The 12,918-nt window shown below is 39.0% G+C and overlaps 2 protein-coding genes across 2 annotated transcripts in view; one reads left to right on the top strand and one right to left on the bottom strand.

The window, feature by feature from the left end:
* The window catches only part of tert (telomerase reverse transcriptase), an 11,592-nt gene extending 6,827 nt beyond the window's left edge, over positions 1-4,765 (top strand). The window contains exons 11-16 of the mRNA XM_008287610.1: positions 295-483; positions 852-978; positions 1,824-1,885; positions 2,252-2,376; positions 2,733-2,870; positions 3,791-4,765. Coding sequence (XP_008285832.1) covers positions 295-483; positions 852-978; positions 1,824-1,885; positions 2,252-2,376; positions 2,733-2,870; positions 3,791-3,894 — 745 coding nt within the window. The 3' untranslated portion in view covers positions 3,895-4,765. The remainder of the gene's footprint in view (positions 1-294; positions 484-851; positions 979-1,823; positions 1,886-2,251; positions 2,377-2,732; positions 2,871-3,790) is intronic.
* A 247-nt stretch (positions 4,766-5,012) lies between these two features.
* Positions 5,013-12,918, bottom strand: slc6a18 (solute carrier family 6 member 18). The gene is made up of 13 exons (XM_008287627.1): positions 12,868-12,918; positions 11,987-12,134; positions 10,746-10,886; positions 9,735-9,872; positions 8,207-8,388; positions 7,628-7,738; positions 7,438-7,550; positions 7,227-7,355; positions 6,990-7,146; positions 6,637-6,841; positions 6,373-6,532; positions 6,122-6,284; positions 5,013-5,195 (listed from the first exon to the last, which is right to left on the bottom strand). Exons 1-13 carry the CDS (start codon positions 12,916-12,918, stop codon positions 5,013-5,015), a joined length of 1,881 nt encoding a protein of 626 aa, XP_008285849.1.

Genomic DNA, 12,918 nt, shown 5'->3' with positions numbered 1-12,918 from the left:
TTATTATCAATACCAGACATCCCTTGCAGAAACCATACAAGACATTTTGTGGTAGAATATTGAAACATGCAGAATCAACATAAATGTTTGTTTTGTGTGTGATTTCAATGTAGTTACGCCTTTTGCAGTCTCTGCTTCACTACTCTGTTTTTTTAGACACATGTGACATCTAAAAAATGAACTAAAGTCAGTTCAAATACACACAATGGAGCATTTTGCAGCAGATCTGATACTAAAATGAGCAGAATTTTGATTTTAGCTGTTAATTACACCACTTGTGCATTGCCTTTGTAGGATTTTGCTGGCCGAAGTACCACAGTATGGCCTGGTGGTCAACCCACAAAAGGTGGTGGTCAACTTTCAAGTGTCAGGAAACGTGGGCACTTGTCCTAACATCCGCGTGCTGCCCCCTCGCTGCCTGTTCCCCTGGTGTGGACTGCTGCTGGACACCCACTCACTGGACGTCTACAAAGATTACTCCAGGTACGACATCTCGTCAGTTGTTATGCTGCAGGATTACTGCCTCAGGTGCGTTTCCTGCACGTTAGGGTTAGTTTTTGGGCTTGTTGCCAGCCTTTATGGGGTTTTTTTTGTACGTTCACTGAAACGCTTCCTGTACTTTGCACCTAACCATAAACATGAAACATCTGTGATTGTCTCATAAACAACTGTTTATGAGATGCTATGTTTGTTTAATATTCTGGCATACGATACAGTAAGCATGACGATTGCATTGTTACTTGCAGTATTTTTCCATATTCAATTTGCTTTTTTGCCCCTACAGAAAGTTTTTCTGTCTTTCTGTTGCTTCTTTTTCTTCTTTTACTTTTTTAACTTTTCATCTCTCGCAGCTATGCAGGTCTGTCCCTGCGTTACAGCCTAACTTTGGGCTCTTTCCACTCAGCCGGACAGCAAATGAGGAGGAAACTAATGGGTATCCTCAGGCTCAAGTGTCATCCGCTGTTCTTGGACCTGAAGGTCAGAGATGAAAAAATTAGGAGTCCTTAGATTTCAAAATCCTGCAACTGTTTTTCATTTACATACTTTTCGGTCTTAATGATAGACATTAACAGAGAGCATAGTCTGGAAAAGCTGAGAAGATCCAAATTTGAATGCTCATGTTATCAGTTTCTCGACATCTACAGACACAAAAACCCACAACTAACAAGATTCAGGAAGTTTATTGTCACAAACGCGAAAGCATCACAATATTGTGGTTGTTTCAGTAGCTGGTCTCCGCATATGCTCAAAGCAAGTATATGAGTAAGGACACATATATACATTAATTGAGATTTTTTTGTGTTACTTATAGCAGAAGCAACAATGAGAATTTTAGATGTTCCTTATTTTATACTCAAAAATGCTTTTGATTCTGCTGCATGGTAACGTCATGCATACAGTGCTAACGGAGGCAAATCTACAGTAGCTTTATACCAGTTATAGGGGACAAAGGGACGACCCATAAATACACCTTCCAGAAGACTGAAGGTTAAAAACCTGAGCCTGCACTTCACCGAACAAAACATGCAGTTGGGCAGTTTTATCACTCAACTGTATCACATGAATAGTCAAAAATTTCCAAGGTTTCCAGTCGGACGTCACCCTCAAATAGCAACACGGTGGTAAATTAGAGCTGTAGATGTGTCAAGTTAACCTTGGTAAATGACTGTTCAGGGACACAGGAAATATAACAGGTTTATTTTGCTTATATTAAATATCATGTAAAAACAATACCAAAAGCATACTCGTCACAAATGGAAACTAGATTCTTCATGTTCTGTTTTGTTATTTGTATAATATTGGATACATTTTTTTCTTCTCAGACCAACTCTCTTGAGGCGGTCTACAAGAACATCTACAAGTTGGTGCTGCTGCATGCATGCAGGTAAAGTCAGTGTCATTAAACAGGACTTTTTTTTTCTTTCTTTTTTTTAACCAAAATTTGAATGATGGTTTTCACAGGTATCAGTGTCTGTTACTGAGACTGAATATGTTAAAGGGGCATTGAAAACATTCAGAAACATGACACACAGTTCACTTCTACGCTCATGTGTGCTCTTAAGCTTTGACTTAATCAATAGGCCGTTAAAGATAACGCTGCTATTAATATGAGCAGAAAGATTGTTGTCAATCAATACCTGCACTGAGCGCTGAAAGTACTGGACCGCCTTTTTATCTCCATATGTCAATATATGAATGGCGTCTCTATATTGTCTTTTGTCCCTTTCCTTTTTTTTGTTTTTCTCTTTAGGTTCCATGTGTGTGCACAGAGTTTGCCCTTTGGTCAGACGGTTGCTAAGAACCCTGCTTACTTCCTGCAGATGATATGGGACATGGCACGCTATGCCAATAAGCTCATCAGGCTCAGCAACAAAGGCAATACTTCCATTTCATACATTGTTGTTGTTATTATTATAACTATTATTATATATTTATTCCCTATCTTTTATTTATATATATATATATCTTTTCTATGTACCCCCCATTCAGAAGCCCATTTTCATATTCTGTTTGCACTATTCTCTTTTGTTTGCGCTATTTCTTATATTTATATGTACATTTTTTTCTGTCTCGTATGTGTGTATCTCTGTGTTTAATGCTGCTAACAACAACGTGAATTTCTCCACTGTGAGATGAATAAAGGCTTATCTTATCTTATCTGAATAAAAGATCAAGTGAAAAACTCATCATAATCATAATTTTATTCTATTTTTCTCTCTCCCTTTCCCCAGGACTGATTTTAGGTAGTAAAGCCCAGACGGGCATTCTGCAATATGAAGCAGTGGAGCTGCTTTTCTGTCTTTCCTTCTTGCTGGTGCTGTCACGCCACTCTCTTCTCTATAAAGATCTGCTCTCACACCTGCACAAACGTATGTACCCTCAGGAAACCTGCACACATTCACATCAATACCACAGAACGACGATCCAAGCTGATTGATTATGTATGATGTGCCTCATTCTTCCAGTTTTACAATAAATTTGATTTCTTTCTTTATTGTTTTTTCTGCTATATATATTTAATAAGCTAAAAAATATTCTGGATAAAAGAGACATGCTTTATTTTTTTCCTCACCAACAGTCCTAAACCCAAAGATGTTGTGTTTACAATCAAATAAAACAAAGAAAACAGAAGAAAAGTTTATTTTTCATTTGATGATGCCAGTGGAGAAAATTTTCATAGATTTGCACCAAAAATGACCATGAAACAATCTGAAACGTCAGATTGCTTCATTTCTGGCAGTGCAAGGCGATGGAATATTTCTGTCTTGATTGTAGCGTCCAAATGACACATAAAATCTGCCTCATTGTGTTCATTTGAAGCCGGAAATAACACTTTTGATGGTGTCTCATGTGGTCCATCACATCTTTGAAATCTGTTGCACAGCGAATATTGACCTGAAGCGTGAACACAAGTAAATATTTTGCTGAAATTGTTCTTCACCTGTCAATGAAGAAAAACAAGACATTTCTGTCTCTGTGACAAAAAACATCGTCACAGTAATTTTCCAAGAGAGGCCAATCCTTTTGCGTGTTGTAAGGATTTCACCTAACGACGGGAACTGCCCCGAGATGACGATGTGAATTGGTGCTGTATAAATATTACTGCATCGAACATAAACTTGTGAAGTGTGCACCCAACCCAGCAAATATAGATATGTGATTTTATATACACACAAGTCAGTTCATTGACACTTTAAGTTGATCTTACAGTTCACGAAGGTGAATTTTTACAGTTCACTAAAGAAAGGGGGAAAAAGCGTCTTATCTTGTGTTCTCATCGTCTCGACAGGAAAGCGCAGTCTGGAGCGACGCCTCGGAGATCTGAGGCTGTCCAGGGTCCGACAGGCCGCTAACCCCAGAACCCCAGCTGACCTTTTGGCCATCCAGACGTAAGACGAGCAGCGAGCCCCACGTACAATTTCCAACACAACCAAAGAAAACTATTAAGAGCTGAAAGGTATGAATAAGTATTTATTTAGTCCAGTTTTCCTAAAATGTTTTGACTTTTGTTTATGTGGTCGCATAAAGTTCATTGGAGTTTTGTCAAAATGAAGACATTGTACATAATCTAATGTTTAGGCTTTGTGAGAGTGAGATGAACAGTGAAATCAGCAACGTTGATTTATCCTGCATAACGTGTAATGTATGTCAAAATGTCAGACAAATTAGTTGACAACAAAGCATTCAAGTCATCTGATATAAAAGACTTTAGTGATAAACCTCAGTCATAAACACGCCCTATAAAACAACAACAATGAGATCAGTAAAGATTGATGATAGAACATTATTGAGCTTCTGTACTGGAGCAGGCGTCATCCCTCAGCTATTTGTCTTTTTGGACTTTGATTTACACTTTGTGGTAGTTTTCCACTGTGGAAAACTACTACAAAGAAGACATGGCGTCACTTAGAAAATAATTTACATGAAAAAGTGCACAGAAATGTTGTTGTTGGAGTGAACAAGTCAAATGTTGTTTGTACAAGGTGATGTATTTCCAGTTTTATACAATAAAGTAATGATAATTACAAGGACATTTTCCCTTGAAAATGAATCAGATATAAGAACTCACGCAATGTTTTGTGACATTTAAAACAAATGTTAAACCTACATGTGTGTTTGAATATATGGTTTTAGAAATGTGGAATCAAAGAAGGCTGTGTTTTTCACTTTCAGAGGTTCTGCTGAATGTTATTTACATAATGTACAGTACAAAAAACAATGTAAAAGTCTTACTGTTAAAATAAATCCAGGTTTGTTTTTGAGGAAACAAGCTGAAGTTGTCATATGTCACATCCTGTTCTTAAAAACTCCTGATCGTATAGACATCAGAATCTCTATGAAGTTCTGTATTACAATTTAAAATAACTGATTATATGTCAGCTGGCATTTGAATTAAGGTGAACATTCCACACAAGTGGTGATAACATGAGGACGTCTCCTTCTGTTCGGGAACACGGCAGAGTTGTAACTCGCCACATTCCTCGAGCTCTTTGATTGTTCTGTTCCTGTGCTTAACCCTCAAAAGCGTAGTTGTTGTAGGGGTTTAAGTCAACAGATGTCTTTTTCATTCCTCTGCAGATCAGTTTGTAGACAGCCACTAAAGGGATGGAAATCACAGGCACTGCACAGAGGAGGACGATTATGGCAAACACCCAGTCTGGATACGGCTTTGGTTCAGTTTTTGGGAATTCTTCCTAAAGAGAAAGACAAGCATATAAAATGTGAAGGAAAAAAACCAAACAAACAAAAAAAGAGTTTTCATTTTTAAATTAAATAATCATAATAAAAAAGCCTATGTGGTAAATAAATAATGTAAAAAAAAACACAACAAACAAAACAACTAAATTGACAGAATCTGCATCAGCATCTGGACAGCAACTGATTTAAACTGAAAATGTCAGATCAAGGAGTACGATTTGATCAATGCATCGGACGGTTCGTGGAACAAATGCAGAAACACAGGCGCGTGACACAGGACCAGCCGGGCTTTCCAGGCTGCTGCACTCCAGTTATTCTGCTGAGACTGAGGACAGTTAAAATCCAGTGTGATCAAATGAATTTTAAGCTATCTGATGAGCTTGAGAAATTGGCCCTTAAGATAGTGACATAAATACACTCGTTATCACAAAATTTGATTTGTTATCTGTTTTTGCTTTGTCATAATTAATTTGTGATCTTGAGATCACATCATAAAAATGTTGTAACTGCATGCAACATTTCCCTTCAGCACTGGCCTATTGTTAATTATAGGAAGTTTTTATGCAGACCATCAGCAGTATTATTAGCATATATATATATCTGGAGTGGTGCTTCTTGTGAATGTAAGTGAAATTCACACACTTTTCGCTCTGTTTTTGTCTTAACCAACTGCATAAGGGAAACTTTTTAGCCACTCAGTGATCCATCAGTTAGTTAAACTGGGTCACTTAGAAGAGGGCAGCGATAATAGATAATTTAGTGTGAGTAATTTTGGAATAAGTTTAAATATTGTGCAGGATTTGGATGATTATTGACTACATTCAGAAACTTCAAAGTATTGATGTTAGGAGCTTAAGCCACTTGTAAAATGTGCCTTTGTGAGCTTCATTGTAAGATTTTCTTGCCACATATGCTTGCTTACAAAATCTGGGTTCCATGCTGGATAGGAGGGGTGTTTCTGTGCCTGGACGACCACGTAGGCGACAAACACCACCAAGAGCATCACAGGACTGATTACCATCCAACACGCCTTCCAGAAGATGTTGGGCCTCCGTCCAGTCATGTAATAGATGTCATCGCTGAAACTATCAGAGCACGCAGGAGACCAGAGTTAGACTCAAGACTACAAGAGTTGTATTTAAGATGCGAAAGAAGAAGTGGAGAAAAGTTTACGTTTTCATTCCACGGACATAAATGACTCCAATAATCTCAAAAAGCGCGATGATGAGCAGAGGTACGGAGCCCACATAGCTGTTGAAAACCTCCACCCAGTAGTTCCCAGAGCCCAGGGTGAAGATGAGGGCTGTGGCGCAGCATAATACAAAGACAATCACTGAGGAAGTGAGAGAAGAAAAGAAAAGGTTGTTAGTGGAAGAATACAAAGAGAAAAAAAAATCCTCTTTCATTCAATAACAGCTTAAAGTAGTTCAGAAGTACCTGTAAAGAGTTCGTTAGGCATCCACTTGGGAACCAGTTTGAAGTCCTTGATGGGCGTGAGGACGCCTTCCATGTTGCCAAACATGGAGGAGAGACCCAAGCTGAAGAGCATGACGAAGAAGAGTATGGCCCATACCTGCGAGCCTGGCATCGATATCACCGCTTCAGTGAAGACAATAAAAGCCAGACCAGTGCCTGAAGCACTCTGGGGGAGGGAAGTTAAGAGAGAGACCAGAAAGTAATGAGGAAATGACTGCATGTGTTTGACTGGAACTCGCCTTTTTTCCTGGAAAGGAGGGCAGAAAACAACCAGGAATTCCAGAGAGAGGGTGGTTAGAGAAAAGTTACAATACCTGGTCAAGGAGGTCTTGTAGGTCACAGACGTCCAAGGATAACTTGAGGACCTGATCTGGATATGTCTCATTCAGATAGGTAACCCACTGATCATAGGTGTCTGTTGTTATGTTCTGGTCAGCAATGTCAAAGGCGTTGGTTAAAGACAGAATGTTTCTGTGGATGAAATTGAAAGAATCAGTCCTCAGGATTTTAAAGAAGTTTTAAAGTCACCTACGACAGATGTGCGTACATACTTGTCTAGACAGGCGAGGTAGGCGTTGTTGGCTTTAAATCCCAGGATGGCAAAAATAGGAATGGATGCATAGAGAGACGTGGCACTGTTTATCACTCCTACAAGAACGGCGTCCCTCTCGCAGTTGTTTCTAACGGACACAGAACAAAATCAACGCTGCACTTTGTGGTCACCTTGTCTATACCAGTGGGTTGAGCAGTTTTAGTCCTTACTTCTCTGCGTTGTAGCTGGAGAAAGCTATGAGACCTCCGAATGCTACAGAAAGAGAGAAGAAGATCTGGGTGGCAGCGTCCAGCCACACTTGTGGGTTCAACAGTGTTTCCCACTGCAGCAAGCATGACAAGAACAAATTACAACAATGGAAGTGCGTCTGGGACTTGATACAACCCTGCAGCTACCCACCCTAGGAGTGAAGAGGTGCACCAGTCCGGTGGTAGCTCCGGGCAGAGTGAGGGCACGGATCAGGAAGATAGTCAACACCAGGTAAGGGAAGGTGGATGTCACATACACAGCCTGGAAAGGTAAATAATTATAATAATGAAAACTACTTGGTGTAATACAGTCGTCCTCAAATGTATTCATACCCTCCCATTAAAGAAGAAATAAACAGCTGTCACTGAAATAAGTTGAAACTGACAAAAGTAATAAATTAAAATGTAATGAAAATCATGACATTGTTTTTGAATTGTGGTTCAACAGAAATATTTAAAAAATAAATAAAAAAATAAAGCAAACAAGCATGATGGGACCTGTGCTCTAATTTGTCCAGGACAGTTTTTTTTTTTTTTAAATCATTCTTTTTAATCACAATTCAAAAGCAACGTCTTATTTCACTAAATTATAATTCAGCACAAAATTTTTATTTATTATTACTTTTTTCAGTTTCTTGTTATTTGAGTCACTATTGTGAATTCTGCCTTTTCTTTAGTGGAAGGTAGAGTGATTTATTTAGCAACTGGAGTGACATATTTTTTCACTGACCTTTCCTATGGAGTCGATGCCTTTGATGACGCAGATGTAGACGATGCACCAGGCGCTGACCAGACAGATGACCATCCACCACTGCAGAGAGCCGCTGATTTCGATGTCAGGTGTGATGTTCAGGGTCTCGCGGTACCAGAAGTAATTCACTGCAGTGCTCTTCTCACACTCCACATTATAACCTATATGGATGCACACAGATGCAAAGAAAAAAACAAAGTGATCTGTCATATTCATAGTATGCTTTATTCACAAACTGTTATGTGCTATTAAAAATGTGTTCTTTTAATCTCTTATTTCATCCAGTCATTTTAAAATGTGTAAACTAAGTCATCATCACGACGTTAATATTGATGTTATTACTGGTAAACCAGTGGTCAAAACCAGAGGTGGCGTTTGCCTGTTAGCGTATCGACTCGGCTCAGCAGTCTTTAGATTTTCACTGGATAACTGCACCATTCCTAAAGTTAATTTAGAGTGAAATGAATTCAAACGTGAGACGCTGAGCTCTCTGCAAAGTAAAGTCATTCTTTCTTTTTGTTGTTGCTTCACTTACAGTATCACTGTGATGGAGCGGCAGATCTCAGACTGTGTGCCTTGGAGTTTATGACGTCTTACACGGCTATAATCATACAGAATGGTGTGCCTTGGAATACTTTACTTTATATATTTTGTTCAATAGTAATTTGGGTGATTTAGCCCTTCAAACAGTCCAGGAGAAGAGATTCATTTGCTGGTGAGATGAGAAAAGTTCTTCATAACACAAAACCCCATATAAATAGTTCATAGTAGTCAGGCCTAATGTGCTGCCTGTGTTGATAACAAAAACCACGAAACGTTCTGTGTTTTCATTGCTTCTCTGCTACCTGTTGCCATATTTTGTTAGTTATGGATGAATTATGTCTGTAATGAAGTATTGGATGTGACAGAAACGTATTTTGACACACATCAGACTTGTAGGGATGTTTTTGATCAATGATGTCATATTTTTGAGGGCTTTAACGCATAGTCAGAATGAAAGATGAATAGATCCCAACTATTTGTCTTTGTTATTGTTGCTGTTGTTAAAGAAATTAAAAAAAAAATAACTGAGAGAAAGTTTTGACCCAGGGCTGTTCATAGTACATTTGGGGATATGACCTCAGACATCCAGGTCTGCTCTCTGGCTGTCACTCATTCCACGATCTGCGATTGAAAATTACCTTTAAAGAGAAGCATGCACAGTTTTATTTTATATTGTGGTGCAATATTCCTTGGTGCCATAAAGCAATCCAGTGATTTTCTGATAAAGTCTGACCTAAAATGTCACTTAGACCGTGACGAGTCCTCTAGATGATGGTCTTGAACTTCGTTACAGTTTCTCAAAACAAATTTGCTGCAATATAATCGTACATATTGTACTGAGCTGCACTGTGGCAACACTTCTGTTGTTACTGTCAGCTTTGAAACCACAGTGTGTATCTACAAATGTATCAAGAGTGGTGAAAAGAACGGAGAGGGAGAGACTTTTTGTTTTTTTTTTTCTCACCTGTGCGGTTTTCATTGAGCGGACAGCTGCTCCAGGGCAGCGGGTCTTGGAAAGAGTGGAAGAAGTACCAGAGCACCCAGGCCAGGATGGTGTTGTAGAAAAGGGACACCAGCAGTGAAACAATGGAGGAGGCGATACCTGCACACAGGAACACAACACAGGCTTAAAGACAGTGTCCACACTGTAACATAAGTCAGCTTAAGAAAGGATTCTTTGTCTGACAGAGAGCGTAACTGATGTAAATTGTAAACACATGCTTCTTGGATCATCATCATTACATTTGTTTTTGAGTGCAGCTTATAAGGGAAAGGTGATCTGAGGTGTTACGTGTACATTTGTTGTGTTTTATTTCAGCGTCTTCTACAGAAAGCAGTTTCCTCAGAAGCTCCTGAGTCTGACTGTGTGTCACTAATAGTATCTCTCCAAATACGCCACTGTGTCTGTCCATTTTGAAGTTCTTTTTGAAAAAAAAAGAACACTCATTAATTTTGGGGTATTGAATGAGAGTGATTATAAGTTTCTGCTTTTGATATGTTTCCTTACAATAAATCCAAACATTGCACATACAGTCGTCCTCTTCATAGCCTTCCATTAAAGAAAAGGCAAAATCCACAATAGTCACTCAAATAACTAGAAACTGAAAAAAGTAATAATAAATAATAGAAAAATTTGCTAAATTATAAATTAGTGAAAAAAGACATTGCTTTAGAATTGTGGTTAAAAAGAATAATAATAAAAAAAAAAACTGTCCAGGACAAATTAGAGCACTTTGCTGATGAGCAGGAGGCCAAAATCTAAATTCCTGTCAACAGAAGTCTGATTGAGAGTTACAGAAAACACTTGATTACTTGATTGGCTCAAAGGGTTGTTCTTTTGCCAATTTCAACTTATTTCAGCTGTTTTTTTACCTTTATTAATGGGAGGGTATGAATCAATTTGATTGTGACTGTATATACTTCCAGGCTAAATAAAAACTAAAATACATCTCGCTAATCATTTTAGGTCACTCACCGACTCCACCCAGCAGCGGAGAGATGGAGTTCCAGACCCCGACGCTGCCCAAGCGGAGCCTCTGTCCGATAGCCAGCTCCAGGTAGAGCAGAGGGAGGCCCTGAAACACCAGCGCTATCAGGTAGGGGATGAGGAATGCACCTGAAAGCACAAAGGCAGCGTTTACCTCACAGTTAGACGTCAGAAACACTGATTTTTACACTGTGAAACACACTAAACGTGCTCTGTTACAAGTTAAAGCTCCACATTAAAAATGTCACTCAAATAAAAAATGTGAATATTACCATGAAAATGTACATAAAGCAGTTGGTTTAGGTGGTGCTCACTTTATTTAAGGATAAGAGAAACATATGATTATTTTCTCATCCATCGATTGATTTGGTTTGTTGAACTTCTAAAAAAAAATAGCACAATATGCAATCATGAGGTCTCTAAATGATTATCGAAGGAGCTGCCCATTTTCTGGTGATTAATCAACTAACTGGTTAATCAGCTGGTCATCTTCAGTGTTCGTGTGTAAACTGTTGGGTAGACAAGTAAACTTGACAGATGCATTATTTTTACGTTTTGCAAAAACAAATCTTAGTCTGTAAATCAAGTGATTGTGTTTCGTTTAATGTAATAAAGTAAAAAGTGACAATATGAGATGTAGTGGAGTAGAAAAAAGTAGAAAGAGTACAAATAGCTCTGCTTTGTTCTTACTTTGAGTAAATATTCTTTGTTATATTCGGCTACAACTGCATCTTTAGTAAATAATAGAAAAGGCTGAAGTAACTTAATGCAAATATGACTAATAGGACCCCTAATCCGAGGTCAAACAGAGGCCCAGTGGAGTCACAAACGCTGCTTTTGAGAATGTCTGAATCTCAGAGTCAATATGTGAAGTTGACAGAGCCTGTGCACTTCAAGATTGGCTGTTTACGCAGCTTAACCCAGACCCAGGTCCTGTTTGATTCTGTGGTTTCAACACTCACCCTATCTGACGGGGAGCTATGAGGAAGTAAAGACTGAGATTGGGCGTATTGATCACACTCACCATTTCCCAGACACTGATAAAATGACTGACCTGGTTCATTTGTTAATGACTAATTAAACAGAAACAAGAGGTAAATCAAAACTGAAGCATCTTTTAGACTGTATACAATTACTGTAAGAGATTAAATGCTTACACTGTCACACAACGAACTTAATTAGGATATGTTGAGATACATGAAAGGTACAACTCAGAGGCAGCATCTCACCTCCTCCGTAGATTTGGCACAGGTAGGGAAACCGCCACACGTTTCCAAGTCCCACTGCAAAGCCAATACATGTTAGCAGGTACTGAGCCTTGTTGTCCCATTTGGGTCTCTCCTCCACTGCAGACTCTTTGGTTTGGACCATTTTCAGCTGGCAAATAGGCTTAGGACAATCCCAGGTCTCTTACACGATTTCAGCTCTTTTACTGCTACCATACACTTCAGTCAGGTCGTATATGTTTCTTATTTCATCCAGGATTCTCCACCTGATCTGCCTTCAGCGTACATCAGAATAAGTCTTGTCTCCAGGGGTTTGGGTCAAGTGATGTCCAGCTCTCCTCTCCTCCTCTGTCTGACTCTCTAAAGTGGGTTGTCTTTTCACCTCCTATCAGTTGCAGCTTTGAGTCAGGAATACGGATTTTATTGGTTTTTTATGAAGTAATCAGGTCAGCAGGAAGGGAGTGAAGGCAAGCACCAGGCATTGCTGATTTAGCGGTTAAACCTCCCTGCCTGTGTAAAATGGGAGTGTGCTGAATTAATGTATAACCTGGTGATGCCGTTTCAGTATTGCACCGAACTCCAGCAGCTAATCACAGACACTGAGTAATTGAGACGTGATGACAGCTGTATCACGACCAAACTGTACCTCTGTTCAATCAACCTTTGCAGTGCGCGTGCGTTAGAAGGTTGTGCGGTTTTCAAAACAGGACACAATGTATGCGTCCTGGTTAAAGATCAGCTATCTGTACAGGACAAGCTGTAGTTGTTTTGAGGTCTTTTTGACCTCATCAAAGATCTCTGTTACAGTCAACAAAATCAGCTCTTTGCAAATGGATACTTACTTAAAAATCTGAAGGGGAGGAAACCGAGTGATGTTTTGGTACACTGATTATGTGCAGATGAGAAAAGATCAGAGTCAGTAAGAAGGACCACAT

The sequence above is a fragment of the Stegastes partitus genome, unplaced genomic scaffold (assembly GCF_000690725.1).
Source record: "Stegastes partitus isolate 25-593 unplaced genomic scaffold, Stegastes_partitus-1.0.2 Scaffold509, whole genome shotgun sequence".
NCBI lineage: Eukaryota > Metazoa > Chordata > Actinopteri > Pomacentridae > Stegastes > Stegastes partitus.
This window is presented reverse-complemented; position numbering and strand designations above follow the sequence as displayed.

Excerpts from the sequence above, each read along its gene's own strand:
- slc6a18 (XM_008287627.1), bottom strand. The coding sequence starts at position 12,918 with ATGTGGTCCTTCTTACTGACTCTGATCTTTTCTCATCTGCACATAATC. Across the intron at positions 6,533-6,636 it reads GCCTAACGAACTCTTTACAG|TGATTGTCTTTGTATTATGC; the intron begins GTACTTCTGAAC and ends TCACTTCCTCAG. Across the intron at positions 6,285-6,372 it reads TATGTCCGTGGAATGAAAAC|TTTCAGCGATGACATCTATT; the intron begins GTAAACTTTTCT and ends GTGCTCTGATAG.